The 25,423-nt window shown below is 28.9% G+C and overlaps 1 protein-coding gene across 12 annotated transcripts in view; it reads left to right on the top strand.

Moving 5' to 3' along the window:
- LOC130900416 (protein alan shepard) overlaps window positions 1–24,692 on the top strand; it is a 126,565-nt gene extending 101,873 nt beyond the window's left edge. For 2 of the 12 annotated variants that reach the window (XM_057811017.1, XM_057811024.1), the window contains exons 2-9: window positions 5,847–6,179; window positions 9,420–9,658; window positions 10,453–10,511; window positions 10,700–10,827; window positions 18,499–18,594; window positions 18,783–19,109; window positions 20,417–20,623; window positions 23,004–24,692. In XM_057811017.1, coding sequence (XP_057667000.1) covers window positions 5,847–6,179; window positions 9,420–9,658; window positions 10,453–10,511; window positions 10,700–10,827; window positions 18,499–18,594; window positions 18,783–19,109; window positions 20,417–20,623; window positions 23,004–23,174 — 1,560 coding nt within the window. In that variant the 3' untranslated portion in view covers window positions 23,175–24,692. Of the gene's footprint in view, window positions 1–717; window positions 944–5,831; window positions 6,180–9,419; window positions 9,659–10,452; window positions 10,512–10,699; window positions 10,828–18,498; window positions 18,595–18,782; window positions 19,110–20,416; window positions 20,624–23,003 lie in introns of those variants that run through there. The other 10 variants (XM_057811022.1, XM_057811028.1, XM_057811020.1 and 7 more) reach the window with 9 other exon arrangements.
- The last annotated feature ends 731 nt before the right edge of the window (window positions 24,693–25,423 follow it).

Below are 25,423 nucleotides of genomic sequence, written 5' to 3'. Positions count from 1 at the left end.
TTTCTGTCTATAGACTTTAATGAATGTGTTCACATTGCAAAAGACTACCGCTCAACGTCGCGCGATGCAACGCATCGCGCCACTCGAGTTTCGATCTTTTTTGAGCAGCTTCGCCTTTGTAGTGCGCTCATGTTTATATTTTTATTCAATATGGAATCAAAGTGCGACCAATACGTTCTAGTTGCAATAAAATGACGTCACAAAATGAGATTATTGATCGTGAGTTATTAATATCGGAAATCGGCCGGCTTTACAGAAGTAAAGTCGTTCATAATGAATAAAAGTTTGGCCACACATGGTATTGGGCTTAATATTTTTTATTTTTTCCTGCAATACTTCACGTTAGGAAAGTGAATTCTTTAATGCTCCTTAGATTGTCTAGAATTTTAAATAAAAAGCTAACAAAGTGATAATTTCGCAGCGAGCGAATGTCTCTTTATATAGTTTTTAAATAATTGAAATATATATATATATATATATATATATATATATATATATATATATATATATATATATATATATTCGGAAACTCCCTGTATATGTTGAAATATTTATCGGATATCCAAATAGATAAATGCGTTTTAGTAATTACATTTGTAAACAGCCATTAACAAAAGAATGGTTTCCGTAATGTACATAAAATTGCTTATCAGTTGTGCATAACAAAAATAAATCGTTATCGACAAATTCTCGAGACAGTAATTTCAAAATAATAATCAATGAATCATTACTGGCTCGGTCTACGTGTAATGATTATTGGTATGTCCAGTTGCACTCAATAGTTTCTCTTTGTTGGAAATAGTTATTGTTTCAACGACCATTTTAGGCGTCGTGTATTTTGAATTTATCATAGCACGTGCGGATACAGTGATTGTGATATTTTTGTTACTCATTTAAACTAAACATGGACGATCTTTTGATGATAGCTGAATTTGGGTTGAAGGTATTTAATTTATTTTATGTTTTGTAAATATTGATTATTGAAATATTTGTAACCTTCCATATAAAGGAACTTTGAATGACCGTTGTTGAATAAATGATATTTGATTCAAGACAAAAGGAATTTAATTATCAACTATGAAGTGTAGAGTTAAAGAAAACTCTATTATGGGGTTTAATCTCAAATGTGTCCGTCTGAAAGCGAAAAATAGTAGTTCGACAACTTTCCACAATAGCGCTCACAAGCAATTCGAAGACAATCTCAATTTAAAATTGATACTTTATACGTATAATACACGAACTTTTACCATATCATTTATTACATATATCAAATTATAATTTTATTTCTTAATTATGTAAGTGAAGGGATACTTTGAAAATGGCTGGACTATAATACAGAAATGTTTTTCTATTCTTTGAGCTCTCGGTACTTTTGTTAACAAATTTTGATACAGTAGCGCCATCTTAAAGTTTCGCAATACAGAGAGAGAGAGATAAGCTTCATTGTCATTAGAAAATTTTACATTTTTATGGACAAAGCGACACAATTTTATATTAGGTATTATAAAACAAAAATTTGACTTGATAAAAGTAATTATAATTCATGTTATCTTACTTACTTCACACTAAATTAAATTATGCCAGTCTTTTGAGTCTATAGTAAATTTTAGAATTCTGCCACAGAATAATAAGGTCTTTCAAACAGAAGTTCCTTTGTCAATCTTCGAAACTTATTAACTGTGTAGTACGGACAAAGAAATGAATCGTAAACTTTAATTTATATCCGATAACGGATTATATGTTTATTCAATTTTAATTTAAAACTTTAAATGTTGTTACCTAAAGTCTAAAAATATTCAAAACGAGTTTATTTTTTTGTGATCTCTGGAAATGTCTAGTCCGCAGAGACTGTGTGCTTTTTGCAATATTGCCATAATAGAAAAAAAAATAACGCACTTATTATTAAACGGAAGTAGCTTGGGTCAAAATTGTTTACAATTCAATAATAATTATAGCCACATGGAAATCGCTTAATTTTTAAATTTAGAACCGTTACATTTTAATACGAACGATAGGTAATTGAATAAACGTCAATTTCTTGTTCTCATATTCTCATATTATTGAGAAATTGTTTTTCGGATGACAGTATTAACAAACAGACATTATATATTCTTCCATCGAATTTCTAAAGGAAGTTTTAATTATTTTTAACTTTGAGAAACAGCATTCTACCTTAGATATCGACGTAGGTGTAGTGACTGAAATTTGTATGTCTTTTGAGAATTAATGTAAGTTTCGTCATGAAAAGACAAGGGTAAAACCGAAACGGAACCAGAACAGCTATGAACTTTTCTCTTTGATAAATAACTGTCCCTGTTTTCAGCATATTTATATCAAGATACTGATAACCAATCATCTGAACAACAGAACCTCATTTGTAGTTGTTGAATAATAGTATCGTAAACTTCTAATACTTCATATTTTTTGTTTTGAGGAGATACTATCAAATCCACATTTTTTTTTGAGATGATGTCTGATGTAAAAATTGCGACTCTATAGTCGCAATAGAACAAAAACACAATCGAAATATTAAAATTAAATGAGGATGACATATCAGACAGTTTAATTTAATAAGTAAAATTACAATTTAAATTATAAAAGTTTCAAAATGAATATGGAGAAAAAATACCGTAAAATTAAGGAAGCTCCTCAGTTTTATGTCATTGATTACTCCTTCAAGCACAGTGTTTGGATCTCTGAGTAATTACACTGGCCGACAAGACTTTCGTAACACACCTTTATTTTTAAAATCGAAATACCCGTACCACTTTTCTATAGCTTAATTATCCCTGTTTACATTAGCAGGTAGGTAATTTTATAAAGGGGCGGTTAATATCAGTAAATTTTATGGCCGGAAAAATACTTTAACCTTATTATTCACAATAATAAACATAAAAATAACATTAAAAATAGGCGTTGGGTTTCATAGTAAGTGGTTCTCTATTCATAGTGCAAAAAGTGATTATAAAAACGAAAATGTCGAGTCAAATGCGCCGCAATTGCAAATCTTCTTACAAATTTTGCTTATATTTGTGGAGTATTTATGGTAAAATCGTAAGCCAGGCCATTTTCGGAAAATGTGAAAAAAGCCAATTTCATATTTCTGTACTATAATTAGAGACCAAGCCAAGCAGTGGGCTGCTATTTTTGTTTAACAAAGACTGGTTATTCTAAGGAAAGCACAAGATTGGATTTGGCCAACGTCATTTTGAGAAGCTTTGTGACCTTGTACATGCAAATCAATATTGACATATTTCGTCAGAAACAGCTGTACTTTGTGCCATTTTTAATATGAGTAGTTATAACAACATTGAAGCGTCTAAAACGAATTAAAATATTAAAATTGGCTTCTTAACAACGTCAAATATTATCAGGTGTTTCACAAAGACTACAAAGTAGAAGACGACGAATAGATATCACACGGTAATAAAGCAAAATATCTGGGGCTAACACAGAAAGTGTAGTTGCTCTGGAAAGCTCAGATCAAAAAGAAACAATATAAGAAAATGCTAGGAAGAAAATTCACTCTGTCTATATAAAAAGTTACGTCAGGAACAGCGGAGCTCAAAATACATGAAATCGAGGTTATCCAGCTCCTCGAGGGAAGACTCAAGAGGACGAAGCCGTTAGTTATCTAAGTGCTTGGTGTAAAAACAGATCAAATTGCGACATTTTATGTATTCATTTTATTTTGTAAAACAATTTAAAGAATAATAATAATAAAATTATCTAGCGATCGCGCTGATGATCAGTCAGCTTACAATGATAGAGAAACCTTCGAGGTTTTCTTCTTAAAAACCTGCCTTTATCGAAACCTATTTAACTTGAATTGCCTCCTACATGAAATGTGCTAAAAAGGGCATAATTCGACATAAAACTCTTTGATAGATTCGTCGGTTTTGTTTTTTGTCGATAAATATTTAATTAAACCAAAAAAATGACATTAGTAATAATACAATGAGGCAGCGCTTTTAAACGTCATCATCTCTTCTTTCAAAAAACTGTTGGATTAATCATTTGAATGTAAAAGAAAACAAATATTATCATTGCTGATAGGTACATTTTTGTATTTTGTAAATAAAAATGATTGAACAGTAAACAAATGTGATAGTACAAAATGTGTATGCGCATTCAATGCTTATCTTAAAATATTTAAAATACAAATTTCATCAATTATTAATCGTTATAAACAAATTTATAGGTATAATTTATAACACGAAGTTAGTTTCAGACCAAACTGAAGACACTGATCAGACATTGGCCTACACTTAATTAGAGAATTCTCTTACCGAGATACCTTTTTGAATTAAAAGTATTGTGTTGCTTTTAATAGGACTTTGCCATGTTTAATTCCGAATGTTTAGCCTTCTTTAGAGCTTTTTAATGGTCTGTCCAATGGTCTCAGTATGTTTGATTTCTGCTATTTTGTCCATATATTTTCTAACCTTCTTTCCACATGATCTTTCCCACCTCGTTTTCCTTCTCTAAACCTTCCCCAATATGATGAATTTCACTCTCTTAATTTCTTTTAGCGTTTTCATTTCAGTCGTCCCCGTTTTTTTATTGTTTATGTTTTGGCTCATGTTTTCGTTTCATATGCGAGAAAAGTCATTAATGATTGAAACATATTTCATTGGAGAAAATTCAAATAACCACATACATCGGTCAATCAAGTACCCGGATATTAAAGTTTTTGGGCCAAATTTCGTTTCATTGAATGTCTTGAAGAGTCAGTTCGTTTTTCCCAACCTAACCTAACCAATCTTTTTATGCTGTTCTAGTGAAGGTTTTTTTGCATAAATCAGCATGCATCGTTTCAGCGATTACTTCTTAATTTGATCCATATTTCTCTCCTTGGAAAAATTCTATCAGATTAGAAAACAGCCAGTAGCCATTAGGGGCAGATTTAAATAATGTGGTAGATGCGAAAAAATCGAAATTCAATTATTTTCAGTTAGCCATAATTTTTGTCTTTATTAGTAAACCTAGATTTCAGATAAATAAGCTGTTCTTTGGATCAAAGTCTCATCAAAATATGTAATTTTCTTCTTTCTCAAAATCGCTCTCGTCCAATTTAAATACTTGGACAACAACATTCAGTTTCTTTGCTTATGGTGGAAGCACAGGAAAAATATGACAGGTCTGTAGCACAAGTTACACAAGTTTTTCTATTCTCATTTTTACCAAATCATCCAATGAAATTATCTCCATAACGTCGTCACCTTTTTTACTAGTTTTTAGTGGTCTGCATAAGAAAAACTATTATTTAATTTTCTTCTCTTCGATTAATCTTTCTAGAACGAGTAAATGTATAAAATTAACTTAGATTAATTAAATTAGATTCATCAAGATCATCGGAAAAGACCAAATATGTCTGTATTTCCGATCAAATTTCTTCCATTACGTCCATATATATATCCGAAATCCGTCTATGAAATGTGATGTTTGACAAAGAAGAGGGATTATTATCAACAACTGAAAAAGCGTTGACGTTCACCTCTCCATGGTGTCGAATTGGCAGACCTGACCCTAAATTATAATAGGCACCTAGATCAAACGATTTAACCCACTTTGGTAACTTTTTAACGCATGGTATACAAGGTGACACTTTGTTTATTTTCCACCAATTTTGAATTATTTAAATTATTTTATGTATAGAAAGTTTCATTTGAAAAAGTAGCTTTATCGAAATTTGTAATAATATATAAGGTTTGTGAATATTTTAGATCAGATTGATTGAATACGTCCTCAGCATATATAAGTTTCTCCTAAATGGTTATCAAAAAGAATCATCTTCTGTATTCTTTGATTTTTATAAAAAATTGAAGTAGTATTTTAATTTCCAGACAAATAACGGAGGTTCTGGTGGTATCCGACCAAATTCAGCCTCGACGCAACCATTTGGCGGCGGGGGAGGCGGTTTAAATAGTAAAGGGTGCGGAGGCGGTCCAATGGCCACCCAGCACCAAACTGCCGGTGTTTACCGCGGCCAATGGAGCAGTGTCGGTGCTGGTCACCAACATCAACATCAAGCCGCCGCTCCTACTGGACACACTTATTATCAAAGGTACACAGCAGTACAACCGGCGCAAGTACAGGCTCAGCTCCAATCGCCGGCACAAAATTCCTACACGCCTAGTAGTACTACCAACACTAGCAATTACAACAATTCAAATTCTGTGAGTAAAACTCCATAGTTTGACTTTATTTGTGAATAATATATAACTAAGTATCAGAGCACCTAGTATTAATTTATAACAAAAATGTTTTTATATTTGTATTTTAGTGTTAAGTAAGAAATCGATAATAGCACCAGCGTAATGATTTTTGTAAAATAGTCCAAACAATTAATTTTATAATGCTAATACTTTCCAAATAATAGAAAAAATATCCATCACTCTACAATATATTCTTTACATCTTTTACGACAAAGATAGCAAGTTATACGCTCCACAACTACAAAATTTCTCCTGACAAGTTTTGTTATATTTGTGGAGAATTTTGTTTGAACTCACAAGTCAGATCATTTTATGAAAATGTGAAATAAGCTTATTTAATGTTCTGTGTCAGCTGTAGCCTGTCATCAGTTCAGTGAATGAAAGGGAAGAGAAGAAGTATGTTTTTTGCAGTTCCAACCAACAATTTTGATTATTGCTACTCTGAGATCTGAGAAACAATGTACCGACCTCACAATAACGCCTGGTTCCAGTTTCAGCGAGCTACATTAGATTGATCAATAAGAGTTATTGATTTAGGATTGTCACAACAACAGTCAGAACCTCTTGGTTCTCGCTATAAATGGCGGATATATGGTGATCGAAAAATTATCGCAATTATAGTGAAACTCTAGGAAATGTTAACAAAATACTTCTGTTCTCTTGTGAATGAGGCAACGTCCTTTTGCATCCGCTCGACATTTAACTAGAACTGATAAAAAACCTTATGAAGGTTATGAAAAAGATGGTGAAGGATTTAAATACCGAAAGGATTTCTTTCCCCAATTAAATGACGCCATGTTATTAGAGGGTATTTTTATTTGGCCACAAAGTAGAAAGGTGCTGGGTTGATATCAATTTTATAGAGAAGCTTACCAAATAAGAACCTCAAAGCGTTGTCAGGGGATTTTTGGGTAACAATATGGATGCAAACTTGGAACAGCTAGCTAATGAACTTTTGAATGAATGAATGAATCACTCGGCTGCCAAAATGTCAGTTAAAATTCATTTTCGGAAGATGCGACTAGCAAGGTGCAAGGTTCCACAAAGATATCGTAACAATGTAAAAACTGTACCAGCTATGAAGGGTGATAATGAATGAAAGATATGACAGACTCATTAGAAGAACAAAATAAAATGTGTCCTAAATATTTTTCATTTGTTATATGTTAGTTTATACAATAATTTTATCGAGGCCGTCGTATTTTCTTTTATTTCTAGCCTAGCTACCGATAACTTTCACAGTTTCACTCCTATGGTCTGACTGTCACACTGTTTAACGAGCGTTTCGATAACCAAGTTATCGTCTTCAGAGACTGAAGATGAACTAAAACTCTAAAGATAACAACTCGGTTATTGAAACGCTCGTTAGACAGTGTAATTGTGAATGTTAGTGTAGTGGTGGTGTAAACAGTGTATTCTGTATGAATATCACGAACGGTTCCAGAAATTCCAACTTACATACCAATGGTTGTATGTTTATAGGCGCGTGTAGCAGAAGCCTGCAATGCGGTAAAATGTATAAGCGCCCTCGATAAGCCATTTCTCTTAAAAACAGATTCCTGTATATATTAAGTAAAAATATAAAATCGTAATAATCATTTATTACATTTATTTTATTGATAAATCAATCATGCTTTATATTCAATACATTATATAATTAAAATTGTCAAACTTCATTGTCTCTTGAACAGTATTATTTTATTATATAACTGCTTTCAGAAATAGCTTTTATTACATTCGATTTATGATTTGTCTCAGGAAAGTTATCTAATTGATTTCACAAAAAATATTAACACCCACAAAATTGTTTATAGTCTGCTATAAAATGTGTTAATTGTTTAAATCTTTTGATATGTTTCCTCCACATAAATTTGAGTGAAATTTGTTAATTTCAATACAGACATCCTTAATACCTACATATTAAAAAATAGGTTTATTTGATTTTATTAGAGAGAGAGAGAGAGAGAAAGAGAGAGAGAGAGAGAGAGAGAGAGAGAGAGAGAGAATCTCTTGATCAACAAAAACAACAGCTTATGCCTCGTTTTCATACGATTTACCCTTAGCTCAAATCATTCCAAAAATCCGGAAATTGTAAATGTCTTGATGAAATTACAGGTAAAAAAATGACCCCATCTCTAGAATAGGTTGAAAAATAATGGGATTTGATTAGTAAAAAATTTTCGCATCGTCATCCGTGTTCAAGATGAAGGGTATTGAAGAAAATGAATTTTTACACATTTTTTATGCTCAGAAAATAAATTTGACTCACTACAACTACTACTTTCTGGGGTACCGCCACTTCCTCTGTCTGAAGTTCCTTTCTTTGATTATACTTATTGGGATAACGACATTCCTTTATTTGAGCTTACATGTGAAAGATTATTCAACTTTTTTACAATTTTCCTGAAAGCTTATGATAAACAAATGTTCATCACTGTCGCCTCGTTATCTATAATGTAAGAAACAGACAAACATTTGCCTCGATGTAATTCCTGGATGGAACAAGTTTGTTGGTTTTGTCTTATCTTGGAAGACCCAACTAGTCCGGTACTGTTTTGTTTTGGTTCGTAATTATACATTATGAAATAATTTGTTTAATATTTCCATGTACCAATAGACCCCGTATAATGACTGAAATATGCAAGATATTTTATTTATACATTATTCATGATAACTGTTTTTATAATGAATAAGTTTTTGCATTTGTAATTTTTGTAATAAACATTTCAATTTAAATAGCTACGTTTGGAATGTATAATCGAATCTAATCACCTATTTAAATATTTGCAAATTATTCATAAGATTATTTTTTTTTTCAAATTTTATTAATCAGTCTTATCATATACTATCTTATCAAATTGCAATAGCTATATTTCCATTAGTATGACTTAACTAAATGAGGTGAGTTTATTTTTCTACCTTTAATGTTTAAAATCGATAATGCATATAAAATACTGTAAAATAAAACAGAATAATGAGCTGCTTTGCTTGTGCTCATTTAGAGTAAGTCTAAATTGAGGAGAGATCAATTACTCCAAAAACACATTGTACGATTTTTATAAATTCTGTTTTATGAAAATATAATCTTCATTCATTCTACATTCTTCGGTATTTCAAATACTTGAAAATATATAAAATGATCTTGGTTGAATATATATTTTATTTTCGGAAATTAAAATAATATTGAATTATTTTTTTCAGTACACAAATCAAAGAGTGCCAACTGCGACCTCTCCATCAAATGCCAGTAGCTCCAGTAGTCATACAGGTAGCCAAAGCGGCAACGTGTCTACATCTCTTAGCAACAATATGCCCAACAATACCAATTCGTCATCTAACAACTCCTCGTCTGGATCTGAGCAGCTTTCGAAGACTAATCTTTACATCAGGGGCCTAAATCCCGGAACTACTGACAAAGATTTAGTTAATATGTGTCAACAGTAAGTGTATATGATGATGTTTCTAACTGATATATTGATTACAGCCATTGTTTTGTCTTTGAACCTTATTACAATAAAGCTTATTTATTTATGTGATATATTAACATTGATCAAAATTATTCTGATAATGGTATATGAGTGAAACTTCTTATCTTTCTATTTGACACAATTCCATTTGTTTCCTTTTCCAATTTTTCCCTAATGAATTATTCTAAAAAGAATTGATATATAAATTTTTCAAAGTTTACTTTAATTATAGATTAAATAATGTAAATGTGAACAATGAAACTGAACAATAATGCATAATTGACGCATCATTGATACAGCCATTTTACCAATATTCTCAATTACACGTTTCGATAGCCAATTTATCATATTCAGAGACAGAAAGTGAACTTTTGGTGTGGTGGTAGTAGTAATTAGTGTGTTCTTACTATTATCTATACTAAAATCCAATTATCATGTCATATCTGAATAAAAAAAATAATAATAATAATAATATAATAAATGCTTATGAGCATCTAGTTAATGTGTAATTTTGGAATAGACTATATTAAATATAATAATTTAGGCAATTTTTAAAAAAGTTAAGGCATAGCCATTATATCTGAATAAAAGGATAACGAATACTGATAATAATCTAACTAATGTGTAATTTGGTACTAGACTATATTAGATATAATAATTTGGGCTATTTTTTTTTAAATGTAAACCATAACATAACTACTTTATAGATTGATAAGTAATTTGTAGATATTGAGTGAAGCGCGAATAATATTTTCATTTCATTGCAGATTTGGCACAATCATATCCACCAAAGCGATTTTAGATAAAAATACTAACAAATGTAAAGGTAAGCAAAATCTAGTTTAAAAAATGCAGATTTTCAAAAACTATACAAAATTAACCTACAAATGATTATAATATATTTCTATATTATCTTGAAGTTATAAAATATTATCAGTTTAATATAGAAGCTGATAAAATGAATAGAATAATAGTTTATATATTTATAATCATTACTATTTTAATAACTTTCAGGTTATGGTTTCGTAGATTTTGAGAGTCCTGCCGCAGCCGAAGGCGCAGTGAAAGCTCTTACTGCTAAAAACATTCAGGCTCAAATGGCGAAAGTGGGTATTTGGTATCAACACCGTAGAAAAGCCACTGTACGTTTGCATGCAAGTAATACCTAGCTTTACCTTAAAAACTCTGTCACAATTTAAAAAAAAAATATTAAACTGTTTTGGAATTTAGAATAACATGATGCTGTAGGCTTTGAAATTTCAAATTGAACTCTAGTTCCTCAATTTTATTTAGGACTACTTGAAGCTAAGTCATACTTTCCAGAAAACTGTTTATTTGTTTAACCAGCGATTGACAGGAGAAAAGTGGACAGAAGTTGATGAGTACAAACTTTGTTTCCTATTTAAATCCACAATTTCTAGAATAAATGGTTGAAACATTGGTGTTACAAATTAGTTTTAGATAAAGGGTGTCGCCATGCAATATTTACTGGATGCATGAGTAGGCTCGTTTGAGAAGATGCTTTTATTTTATCATAAACATATTTCTCAAATTAATAGTGCTAAGGTGACACAGATGGAATTAGTAGTACAACTAAATCAGATAAAGTAATAAAATCGTTAATATTAGTCAATTTCAATTACAACCACATGTTACTAACGGTAGTAGTAACCAATCTGGTACTAAATTCTTTTTAGGTGTAATTATTATAGAATAAATGAGAATTCCTTATTTTTTTGGAGAAACGTTTAAGTACTTTTGTAAATTGAATTCCAGTCAATCGTTCATGATAATTATTTTTTATGGTTGCTATAGTCAACATATGTCACACTTAATAATAACTTTCTATAATGGCACATGGTAGGCAGTGGTAGGTATTTTAAACAATCATTATTAACATTTATTTACTCACTGCCAACACTTGAAATCCTTTTACACTAATAAAGCAGTTCAATTAGCATTCTCAACGTTTTATACAAAGTCTTAGACTTTTCAAGAACTATTTCTGAAAATATGCACACTAGATAAATGTTTCCAACTCTATATTGTTGTCAACTTCTGTTTTTATAGCATTGGATGTGTATTTTATGGTGTAAAAGTGTACAGTACACAGTAATATTAATGAGAAATGGCTTAGAAATAAATTATATTTTGAGAAATAATTATAAAAGAAACATAAATTTAGCGATAATTTCAAAAAAACTAAGAATGAAGATGAAATAGAATTTTCTCATACCTATGAGGTTATATACACCTCTTAAGCTAAAACATTTCTAAAACTATTATAGAGAGATCGCCTCGTGTGTCTTAATGTAATTTCACAGCAAAATTGAATAACCCCAAAAAAATCACTTGGAGAAAAATTGGGTGATTCGGGCTACAAAATCAAAAACTCTAAAATCCCCATAATTACTAGCGATTTTCCCTAAAAAATTCTATTTATAAAATAAATAATTAAATATTTTTAAATAAATAATACATTAAAAATGTTAAATATAATTAAGCGATAATAAATTTAAAACAATCAATAAATAATTTTATTCAGCTTCGTCATCTTTTTAAATTCTTTATCCATAAATTAGCGAAAACAAATAATTTTCTTCAGATTCTGATTTTTTAAAATCATACATTTTGACATTAAATAATTTCCCGGAGCCTAAACTATTATACCTTTATTTTGCTTAATTTGAAATAGAAAGTTAAAAAAAAGACCTGTAAAAATATAACACCCCTGATCATAAACACTTTTAAGCTGAAAAATTTCCAAAACTATTATAGAGAGATCGCCTCATGTATCTTAATGTAATTTCACTGCAAATCGAATAACTCCATAAGAATCATTTGGAGATAAATTGGGCGATTCGGGAGGCTACTTGATCACATTATAATATGAAGATGTGATCATATTATGAAGAATTAATATCCCATCCTATATTTGTTCCCATTACATTTGGAGGGAAACCTCTAGTTGAGAACCCTGATCTGGTGGAACAGTTATGTTTCTTACAAGGTTCTGTAAAAAATGTTCTAATACTGTATAATATAAGTTTAAAAATTGAAGGCAGTGTTATAAACAAAAAAAAAAAACATTTCCTATAAATATTTACAGTATTTTCTCATTGGGTGGCACAAATTTTTTCCATGAAATTATTTTTACAGTTTGTAATTTTTTTTATCTCTCTCCTATGTGCTTTTTATTCTTGGACAAGTTTTAAATATTCGGTTAAGAACCGGATTCTATTGTTTAATTCTAAAAAAAATGATTAATAAAACAGAGTAGTTAAATAGTATTTCTATAGAATCTAAGATAAGTAACCTCAAAATGCAGTTGGATTCTATTACAATCAAATCGAACACCTAAACAAAACGTGATGGTATTTATGAAAAAATGTATCTTGGATAATTGTTTGTGAAGATTACATATATGGAGAATCATTTCTAATAAATTGAGTTTGATTAAACAGAGTGATAGTGGTGGATTGTAGCTAAAAAGGAAATGGGTCGTCACTTCCGTCCCAGGTGTAATACTGAATTGTTTCCGGTCAGGACAAATTTTATCTTGACATTAAAAAAACATGGTTAGTCATAAATATTTTCAGCTTTACAGAGGCATCTTATCATCTCTACATTATTCATCATTTATGTTTCTACATTTATAATATATTTTTGTTCAACTTGTCACATTGTTTTTTCTATTTTTGGAACTATTTGATTGACTTTGTCATTTCTTCATCCCCATATCATACCTAATTATTTGGAATATTCAATATATATTATTTATTATGCATATACCACCATTTATGAATAGGCTACACAGAAAAACGACTGAACCATAGTGAAACAAGGTTTACTATTTACATTTCTCATTTATTCTCCAAAGTATTCCTTCATTTGAATGTCCAAGTGATGTATTTAATAGTATAAGTACAAGATTGCAATATTTCAAACGACACTATAATCTTTATGAAACAAGGATTCAAAAAATACGGAGAATTTATTTTTTATAGAAATATTGCTTTAACTTTTTACACCAAAAAATCAATCAATTCACAAACATCGCTCAATGGTTTTAGGTATTGTTATCATTGATTCATTAAAATGAAAAATTTAAGACAAAATTGTGACAGAGTACTACATTAATGAAATTCAACTCTAGTGGTAATGTAGTTAATTGAATCAATTGGATTGAACCAGTCATATAATAAACTTGGTGACCATACACTAGATTTGATTTTAATTTTCATTGATTATTGTAGTTTAATTATCCGTAATGTTGCTATGCATTAATGCATGATGTTTAGGTACTGTATAGGGGGATTTTACTGAAAGTAGTTTCATTTTTTATTTATTTTGTTTTGACAGAACTGACTAAACATAATAGTGTTTTAATTATGAATATAAAACGGAATTAAGGAAGCAAAAAAAAATAACCAAACAAATGTGGTTTTTTTAGTATTAATTCGAGCATTATTCTAATTTTGTAACAATTGAGCACACATATGACAGAAAGGAATTATTTTTATCTACATAATATCTTGTCTGATTAATAATCCACCTCTTTTTAGAAGTCGGATGAAAAAAATTTTCGTAATTATTTTTTGTGATTAAATTTACACAATTTATTTATTGCAGTCACCTATCATTTACTATTCTTACCTTAGATTTTTTTTAAAATTTCGTATTCCAAATGTATAGAATATATATCTTACAAATTGATCCATAGTTCTCAATACTAAGCATTTCACAAGGCTGCAATTCTTGATATGTCTATGGTAGAACTTTTTCCTTTACAAATCTCAAATTATCACATCTAGGTTACCTTTTTCATTTGATAAGAGACAGAAATGAAAATACTACATAATTTATTTTTCATTCACTGATTCCCTCTGTTTTTTAGATTTTAGTGTATTGAACTGTTAGATATGTTTGTGATTGGTGTAAATTTCATGGTTTGATCTTCTCTCCTTTACTAACTCTGTCTGCTTTTCTTCTATTTGTAACTCACAGATTTCCAATTTCTGTTTAGTTTTTTTTATTCGTCATTATCCAGGTTTCACATGTCAGGGTGGGTCTCAAAACTGTCTTATAAATTCGAACTTTCTTAGATCTAGATATCTCTTTCGATGTTAATATTCTTCTAAGGCTGCCTGCACAACTATTACTTTTGGCAATTATTAGTTCAATTTAGTTCAAGTCTTAATCCTTGTTTTGTTTCGAAAGTTTCACTTGTCTTGTTATTAATTTTTACTGTATCGGTTGTGTCCTCTAATGTCATCTTTACTCGTTATAAATACTTATGCATAAACCACATTTTTCAAAGTGATTATTAACTGCCCAAAACTTGAATGAAGAAAGGAGGTTGATACAGCAGTTGTCTTGAAAAAAATTATATTCAATGTGAGAAGCAAGGGCCATTAGAGCTTATGTCAAACATGAATTGTCAAATTATACAGTTTGTTTAACAGTATTTCACTTAACATAATCTATTTACTGTTATGGGCATCTTAAAAGCGGTTGAACCAAAAACTATTTATTGTTTATATTTTATGTGAAACTGACATTGCTTATTCATCGGTGCAAATAGATTTTTCATTCTTTTTTGCTTCTCAACGATTTATGACTTGCATATTTGGCATTTTATCTATGCCATACTTCCCTTCTCTCTAATAACACCACTTCATAGCTATTAATTGAAAAAAAATTCAGATGGTGTATGTTCAAGTGTTTTAAATGTGTAAAAATGTTTTATTGATCTTCAATTGCATTTTTTAATTCAGTATTCAATTTACTCATATTTGTATTTAATGATATTTTATATTTAATTACATAAATGGATTTGAATGTTCGATATAACTTGGAACTTCTGTATATTATCCTGGTGAATCTTAAAGGGTAAAAATATTTTAAAAATTGAAATAAGTTATTGTAACTAATTTGTTTGTTATGTTTTAGGCACTATGTTTATTGTTCAGTCAGTATCACATCCCTTTTGTGTCTTTATAGCATTATTTTGGATGTATTATTTAAAAAAGGAGATAAATAAATTAAAGAATAAACCAAAATCTCTTTTGAAAATTACCCGCGTTTTTTAGATTGTACTTTGACATAAAAGGTTTGGTATAATTTGTACATGGTGTTCCAAAAAATGTGTCAAACATCCATATTTTTTAGTTCTGTTTTAAAATGAGACTGTATCATGAAGAAAGCCTGCAAACATTCATTTGGGAATATTTTCCGAAAATCTGATAGCGTGCATACCTATTGAATGTTTTAAACTGTAAATGCTTTGTCATTAACAGTCTCTGATATATGGTGAATCGTCAAATTTGGTAGAAACATTTAGATTTTTAGGTCCGTATATTCTTCTATAAAATTTTCTTAGGTTTGTTTGTAAAATTTGTTCAATTTCTATAAACAATTTTCAATGTTTTCTTTATGTTTTTTCTTCATTTTTTTGAAAACTAGTTTTTCTTTTTCTATAATTTATGGTCAAGAAATATGTTTTTTCATGAATGCTATGATCAAGTTACTCCAATAGTTTATTGCATGACCTCCAAACATCTATTTTAGTTTTGACAGATATTTTTGGAATCCCCAGTACAACTGAATTTGATTTAAAGCATTTTGCATGTTGTAAAAAATAACCTTAAACTATTGCATTTTGTATAAAAATAATAAATATTATGCACTTTATGTTATTTTAACAATATTTTAATTAATTAACACAGATGTTTGTTTCTTTAGTAGAATTATTTACGGCACTAATTTATCATTATTATGTTTTTATATGAAATATTAACAGATTCGAAAAGTACACGTGAAAACATGAAGGTTATGTTAATGATAATAAATGTGTAATTAATCATACAATAATTTATTCCTTTTGAACTTGTGACCAGGATCTTAACATATATTGAAAATAGACAATAGCATCACTGTTTCATGTAAGAAAATTCTACTTCACCTTTTTGTTAAATGTGAATGAATTTATAGGTTTAGTCTCGCTGCAGTTGTAATTGTGTTGATATCAATTAATATGAATATATTTCTTTCAAAAATAGGAATTAACATAAGTGTATACAAATGTATACAAATCTAACTTTAAACGTGTATAAACTTGGAAATTAACTATTCCGATAGATTAAAAAGTTCCTTCTACTTAATTTTCTCAATTACGCTGTGTACTTGTTCGTCATAACTTTGAGGAACCTGATTGACTTCCAATTTTGAGATATTTTTCATTTCTAGGTCAACCATTAAAATTCACAGTTTTAGCCAAAATTTTGTAAAAGATGATCTAGTTTGGTAAACGTTTAGGAGTAAACGAAGGTTTATTCTGCTCTTGACCAATCTCAATAAAAAAGTGGCATATATATGATTTTTCCCATCGGTGTTGTAACATTTCTAATGCGTTTCAAAAGAAACATTTTCAAACCTCTGCAAAACCACCCCAAGTGTTTTTCAAGTTTTGGAAACAGTTGATAATCGCTCACGTAAGTTTGGAATTAATTGGCATAACTAGCACCTGTGGCTTTCCCCTGCAGATAATATAATTTAATTACACCTTCGGTATCCCAAAATACAGTTTCCAATCCTTACTTTGCGTTTTGGTCAACATCATAGTGATGGATAAAAAATAATTCATTGCTATTAATTTTACAAAATATTTTCTTTGTCTTGCCCATACTGGGTTAAAAGAAGACTGTCAGTGTCTTATAGTCTTTCATTGACAAACTATTATATATCTTATCAATGTGTTGTGATTTATTGCAGTTTCCCTTTTTTCTATTAAGAGAAATTAACATACTCTCTCATTTAAATTGGGAAGTTTCTAAATGTCTATTTTAAATATCGTTATAATCATACTTATCGGTTAAGTACACAAAAAACTTTTGAGTGGCGCTATCTTTGAGATCACATATATTTGGAGATTTTTTTAACAAAATTAACTTAAAAATACAATCTGTAAAGACAAATGATTGTTTGTTTTTGTGAAAGATAGTCTATCTGTAATTGACTGCTTTTTTTATAAAAGATATTTTCGTAAGACATATTATAGTTTGTTTTTATTACACCTTACCACTAAGAAGAGACCTTGTTTAATTTCAAGCATTAATGCAAACGCTGTAGCTATTACTTAACTATAAAAATCTACATCCTATAACACTATGTAATAGATTTTTTTGAAATAAATATCTTGTTTATTCTTAATATTCAAATAGCTTCATTTAAGAAAAATTATAACATCTAGTGTAAGAACTCTTTTATTACAAAAAACAAAGCTCAACCAACTTTTTGTGGCCAACAGTAGTTATTGAGAAATATTTCTCATGATGAAATAAGGTTACAAGGTTTAAAAACACAATGTTTCATTCTTTATTGTTGATGGTTGTAGCTATAGGTAATTCATACCCGGATGAAATTAGTATCATTGTTTACTTCCTCAAATTAGTTGATATCATCAACTTTCCGATAGTCTCATACACAAAATTAAAGTAAGAAAGAATAAAGGAGTTGTAAACAGCTATTTTTATAATTATTGTTGAATTTGGAAGTGTAGGTACTTCTCATTAAAACTTCTTTTATATTAATACAACACATTTATTTACACATCTACCTTCATATTAATTTGTAAAATTAATGTTTTACTTATAATAACGATCTAAAGGAATCCTAAAACGCATCATTTGTATTAGTATATTGTATGTTTAAAATTTACTGTAGGATATTTGAGTGTACTTTTCGTGTCTGTACAAAATTATTAATTATTCAAATCAAAAGAATATTGTTTAGATTATTATTATTTTTAACAGCAACAGGAGCAAGATCCCACAAATTTGTACATAGCTAACTTGCCGCCGAATTTTAAGGAATCGGATTTGGACCAAATGTTATCCAAATGTGGACAAGTGAGTAATTCTGCATCTATATCAACCAAAAAAAAGCATAAAATACTTATTTTTTCATTATTATTTGATATTTATTGAATAATAATAATTTATTATTAGAATAATTATTTATAATGGTGTCTAACCAAATTCACATAATTAAATATGAAAATCTTGAAACTGTAAATAAGAAAGATCTGTTTTCTTAGGTGATATCAACTCGCATACTTCGAGATGCTTCAGGAATATCTAAGGGAGTTGGTTTTGCTAGGATGGAAAGCAAAGAGAAGTGTGAATATATAATACAAAACTTCAATGGTAAAATTCTTACTGGTAGCAAAGAGGCACTCTTGGTTAAATTCGCAGATGGGGGTAACAAAAAGAAGAATATGTATAAGAATAATGATACTAAAATTTGGCGTGACGGATCTGAAAGTTTAACTGCTGTACCATATGATCCATCAACACTCGCGCAAAATGGAGTAGCAGGACAGCATTTGATGCCAGCTTTGGCGAACTACAGGCATTACAATCAGGTGAGTGAATGGAAAATTGAATTATTCTCATAAACGCAGAAAGTAACTACTTGGTGTCGATGATAGAAAAATATATATAAAGTTTTTTCTATTTATTATTCGACATTTTTTTGCTTAAACAAGAAATAGAGAAATATTAATAAAATTGCAATCTGTTGCAAGTGTTTTATAATAATAAATTATTTAAATATGATTTTGCCACCCAAAAGAGTAACTGAAATGAAAAATCAACTATGCAGAGGTAATAAAGAAAACAGCAATTTTAGGTAAAAAAGTATTTATGGATATTAAAGGGTCCTTCGAGATAGTGTACCATGAAAAAAAAATATTGGGCTTTAACATATTACCAAATCTGTTCAGATTATGACTATTTAAAAGGATAGGAAAATTGAGGCAGTGTTGATAATTTGAGTATTGTTCTCTTTATATATATTAAAAAGTAATAAAGTTATTCAGATAAGATCAACAGAATTATAATAGTAGATGATAAGTGACTAGAGAAGTGAAAAGTTGAGTATTTAGGAGTAATAAGTGAAGGAATTAAAAATGAATGAGGTATGATGAAAAATAGTTTTAAAAATAAAAGTGAATATCTGAGGCAACCAAATATACAAGGCAACACACACATATATACACAATACTGATCAATTTTAACATTTCGTACTAAATTGTGGACTCAAAAAAAATCACAAAAAGCGCAATAAAAAAAATTGCATATAGAACATCTTCAATTTTTATAAAAAACATACTAACAGTGGTAATGAAAACATTCCTCATATTTTTCAAAAGTTGATAATTTGCATTTCAAGCCTGTTTTCACTTTTAAACTGTTTGCGATTGTAACTTTCACTGGTATCTATTGATGTATAAACACCTGCACTTTTCTTATTGCATTTCATATTCACTTAAAAACATTTAGTTATTATAATAACAATTTCACTCTACAATGATAAGATATTCTACTTAATAGTTATCAATAATATGTATTTATTTCCAACATCTCTCTTGTAATATATAATAGACGAAGTCATGAAAATTTTTTCTATTTACTTACCGCGTGTAATGTGAAAATAGTTTAATGCTTCATTATACGGTTTTACTTAGTACTAAATGATAAATTTCTTGAACAATTTATTGAACTTCATATTAATAATCAAAAATATCTATTTTAAAAATGTGTCTATTATTACAGTTCAATTTAGAGCTTTTTCGATGAATATCCTCATAAATTATTTATAATTCCTTACAATGTAAGATTGTTTTGGACTTCTCGACGAGTTGACAATATATTAATTCTAATTATTCAGTTTGTTGATCTACAGTATCCTTCATATACTGGACAATGGCCTGTTCAATATTTGATGGCACCACCGGTGCAAGCAATAGATGAAACCTACAATTTGTCAGGGCATATGGCAGCTCAATATAAAAACGACGGGCAACACCCACGAGGAATTCCTCTTATGATGCCATCTACAGAGACAACTGTTCCTTATGCTAATATTATACCTCAGGTAAATTCCTCATATCATTATACTTCTATAAACAATTAACGAATTAGCTTCTTCTATTTTTTGCTGTAGAACTTTTCAGAATTTTAAAAAATTTCATGATACGTTTTATATATTTTCTTTATGTAAAACTTTTTTAATGCAAAAAATACAATTTTTTTATCAGTTCTTATAGCTCTGGAATTGAGAATACGTATTTTTTTACAGTTATCGACAAATCACATAAATAAGTTTTATTTAAGTGTAACTTTAGTTCCCTTATAAACAACCTAAAGTTTTTTATATTTTTACTATGCTCAAATATTTTATTAAATTCTTTATTAGCTTCTTTCTATAAGTACATTTTTCAAGCCTATATTTATTTTTACAGTTAACTAACATATATTATCTTGATACTTAGGTACATGGCTTTGAATATTATTTGACCTAGTGATATTTGTATTGGATTTCACTGTTAATTTATAACTTTTTACCCAATAAACATTTTCTATAACTTATATATGGTCTTGACCAAAAACTGCCTCTATGGCCTTCTGTAAAAATATTGGTATATATTAAGCACTAAGTGTAGGTAAATTGTTTTAGTAAACATCTAAGAAACTTAAATATTTGGTAGGTTTAGAGATCCGCACATGCAAGTAACCACTTTTAAGTAGGTAATAGAGTAAAGCTCTGATGTCACCCTCTTACATCTTAATTTTTCACACCGAAAAGCACTGATTGTTTTTAGTATGCAGTGGGATCAGGTTTGGATAAAAGCCTGCATAATACATAAGACATTTGAATGTCTTTTTAAATATTTAAAACTTATAGTTAAATTAAGGTTATGTTTTATATCAAACATGTGTTAAACCATTGTCAAACTTGAAATGTTCTTTAAAACTCAGCTACTCGCACGTCAGTTGCCTAACTTTAAGTATATAACAACACTTCCAGTAACGTATGTTACTTTTAATTATATACGAGATCCTTGGAGGCTTTAAATTTTATTTTAACACTACTAGTAACTCTATACACTACTATATAACCCACAAAGTTATATATCATTACTATCGGTTATATAAGATCACAACAAGTGATTTTTAGGTTTCCATTATTTGTAAAATTACTATACAATGATTTCGCCATGATTGTTTACTCAAATGAAAAGGGACGATCCATTATGCCTTCAAAAAACGAAAATTAAACTTATTTGAACAACATGGAATCCAAAATTAATATCACCCTGTTAAATACTGGTTATACGAATATCTTTGGCCACATTATTTAGCGTCTATGTTAAAAATAAAATAAAAAATAATTTTTTTTTATGAAATAAAATTATTTATTGTTGGATATTTGAAAGGCTCGTGCGTTTTTTCAGGCATCTTGTCCATGTTAGCAGTAAAAACCGTTTCCCTCATGAAATTTGAGTCACTGCATTGCTAAAAATGCCTAATTAAGATAAATATGTATATAAGATATATTTATCTGCCATCTTATAAATTTTTATTTTGCTGATAATAATCGAACATAACCCAATAAGAAAAAGAGCGATGTAATAAAGTTAACAACGAAAATGTGTGTCCAAGTGAAAGAAAACATATATTTGACAGGGAGAAGAGTAACAGAAATATTATCAAAACCATTATAGGCAATGTTTATAAGGGTAACAGTAACATATATAACGCTACATTTGACCACTAAAAGGCTCCAACCGTAGATTTTTAAGTAGTTATATAGTGGTTGCCAAAATGTTTTCGTTACTTTTGGTTAAAACACCTAAGTTTATATAGCGTTACTAACCTAAGTTTTCCGTAACCTTTACATACTCCCTATTTAAGCTCTTCAAGGGGTTTATACGAGTAACAGAAATATTACGGTTACTATCATATATACATTTAAGTTATTTAATGAGGTGATATAATATTTACGGCAACTGTTATATAACAAAAAATGTTTATTGGGTAACCAACTAAATTATTGTAATTTAAAATGGGGCAAAACTTTAAATCTGGATATGAGAAATATAGAAGTAATCTTTTTTGAAATAAGTTATAATTTCTTTTTGTTAGACTTATTTACCCTGCAACTTGAAATTTGGTAATACACATACACAAGCAGTTTTATTAATTTCGTATTAAAATAAGCAATAATAAATACCCCCAAAACGGACGATTTTCTTTCATAGTCGAAAAATTTTCGAGGGAAAACCATAAATTTCTTAGTGCGCTCTCTCAACTGAAAGAGTCACACTAAGTAGTATATTGTACTAATATTTAAGAAGAAGCTTATTGATATTTTATTTATTATTAAAGTTAATTTATAGCTTAAGAACTTGATTATTTTCTATTGATATTAAGATCACTTTTATGCATAGCAGTTATATATTAATATATTTTAGCTCGCTACGCAAATGGGAGCAATGCAAATTAGTACTGGATCATACATTTCACCACAATATCAATATTATCCGTCGACGATATTGCACGCTGTTCCTGTCGACTCTGAACACACTTCGAACGCAGCAAGTCCAGAGGATCCTTATCAAGCGTACCAAGGGCCCCCCAAGTAATTTCTGTGTAATAATTATTTTGGACGTATTAAAAGATACCCTTTTTAAAAGTTGCCGCAAGCTTTTTTAAGTTGAAAATAATGATGTCGGCATTGCAATTGTCAAATTTAAAGCTAGCATAGGTAATTTATGAATTTTAGAGTTTTGGCAATTTTTAAATTGGTCTGAAAGGTCGGATTTAGAAACGACGACCAATTGGTTATTTTGCTGCTGAACGATTTGTCTTATTTTTTTTTTATAAAATACGATTACATGATACAAAAAAAGGACTGAACTATGTGTAAAGTAGATATTTTTGATACAGTATGTTCCTAGTTTGACAACTAAAATTGTATTAAAAATATGTCTTCTGAACTTTGTCTGTGTAGGGAAATGCGCCTGAATTTACAAGAAAATGATGTAGTTGCTTCAACGATTCACCAAATATCACTTATTAAGTACTTAATGTACGTTACGCGCATGACTGATTTATTTTTTTTTCTACTGAGTCGGTACTTATTTTTTTACAATAATATATTATTTCCTTTAACTCGACTATAAGAATAATTGCGTAAGGATTGGTACACTATTGAAAATAACATTTTTATTATATTTTCAAATAAAATCTAACATTCTAACAAAGTTACCAAATGTTCTTGAAAGTGTAAACAAATAATCTAAATATATTTTCTTTAATGTTGAATTGTTTATTTGAAAAAATGTTTTCAATTTCATTTTAGTTGCCAATATTATATATAGAATTTTTATAGATTTATTTGATTTTAGATCTCTTTTAATATAAAATCAGTTTTATTTTATATGAAAAGAGACCTAAATCAAGATAAATCATTATGAAAAGAATGTTTCATACATAGTTGTCTTTTGTTCTATATTTTAATTGGTAAATATTTAAGACAGTTTGTTTCTATAGTCATCAAGTTTATAATGATTTTATGATTTACTTTTACACATCATTATTATTCTCATTTTCTTTACTTAACTGATATGTAATGCAAAACATTTAAAAAAAAATTGAGATCAAATTTTGCTTGCAGATTCAGTAGAATTTTCAAGTTATTATCGAATTGTTTCACAAAGAAGTAGAACTATCTGGCAGGTATTTTGTTTCAGTTCCATTGAAAGCTTAGTACACAACATAAAGATTAAAAAAATGAACGTTTGCAATTTTATGTTTGTTACCAATTATTTATTTACTTTGGTATAAATGAAAATTAAGTATATACGTCCATAGTATATTTAAAAATAGACATATTTCAACAAGAGTGTTGGAAATATCTTAAATATTATGTATACTACGATATAGTATGAACTTGTTTTGCTTTTTTCTTATATGGAAAATTTAGTGGTCTTTGAGGCAGTGTTTCGTAGCATATTTTAAAATTAACATCAATTGTATATATTGTTTCGTAAATGGAGTATTTTCTTGCGCAGATCCAATTTTCCAAAATGTAGGTGAAAACTAGAATAGTAATTATATAGTTTTAAACATGTAAAAAGTAATATTGAAAGAAAGAAAAACGACTTTTCTATACAAACAGCAGTAAAATGGTGTTTTGATCTTCCCAAGCCTAATAAATGGCATAGAATAGGTAAAATTAGTATTTTATTTTTTGATGAAGATCTACATAGGCATATAGGTAGTTGTTTAAAACATTACGCAACATTTTGCGATAAAACTGCTCATATAATCAAATAATTTCTTCCTAGATCAACATCTATAAATTTTACTTCAAAGATAGACTTTTGTCGTTACAGATAATTTAATTTATACAACTTCATATTTTATTTATTTCTAAATTTCGCCGTTATCGTACATATTTTAAAAGAAATATAGGTACCGAACATCATACCCTAGAAAAAAATGAAAGTACTTAGTATAAAATGAGAAATGGAAGATGGTATGTCACGAATGTGTAACATTAATATCATTTCTATTCAAATAATATATTGTTATCAATTTTATTAAATAATTAAGTTTCCATGATTTGATGGAATTTCCATATTCTCCTACACGGCATAGAACAATAGTGTTCCTTCAGTGACATAATTTTAATTAACATTAATCATTAACAAAGTACAAGAAGATAAAACTAAAGTTGTTAATGTCGTCTAAATTTTTCAAATTAATTTCAACTGTATCGTAAACCAGCGAATTTTAGTAACGGAACCTTTTTGGAAAGTGAAATACTTCACCATCAATAATCATAATATGAATAGGTACAATGTAAAAAATGTAAAGAATTTAATGA

Source organism: Diorhabda carinulata, chromosome X, assembly GCF_026250575.1.
Source record: "Diorhabda carinulata isolate Delta chromosome X, icDioCari1.1, whole genome shotgun sequence".
NCBI lineage: Eukaryota > Metazoa > Arthropoda > Insecta > Coleoptera > Chrysomelidae > Diorhabda > Diorhabda carinulata.
Note: the sequence above shows the minus strand (reverse complement) of the source record. Positions and strands in the feature narration are given on the sequence as shown.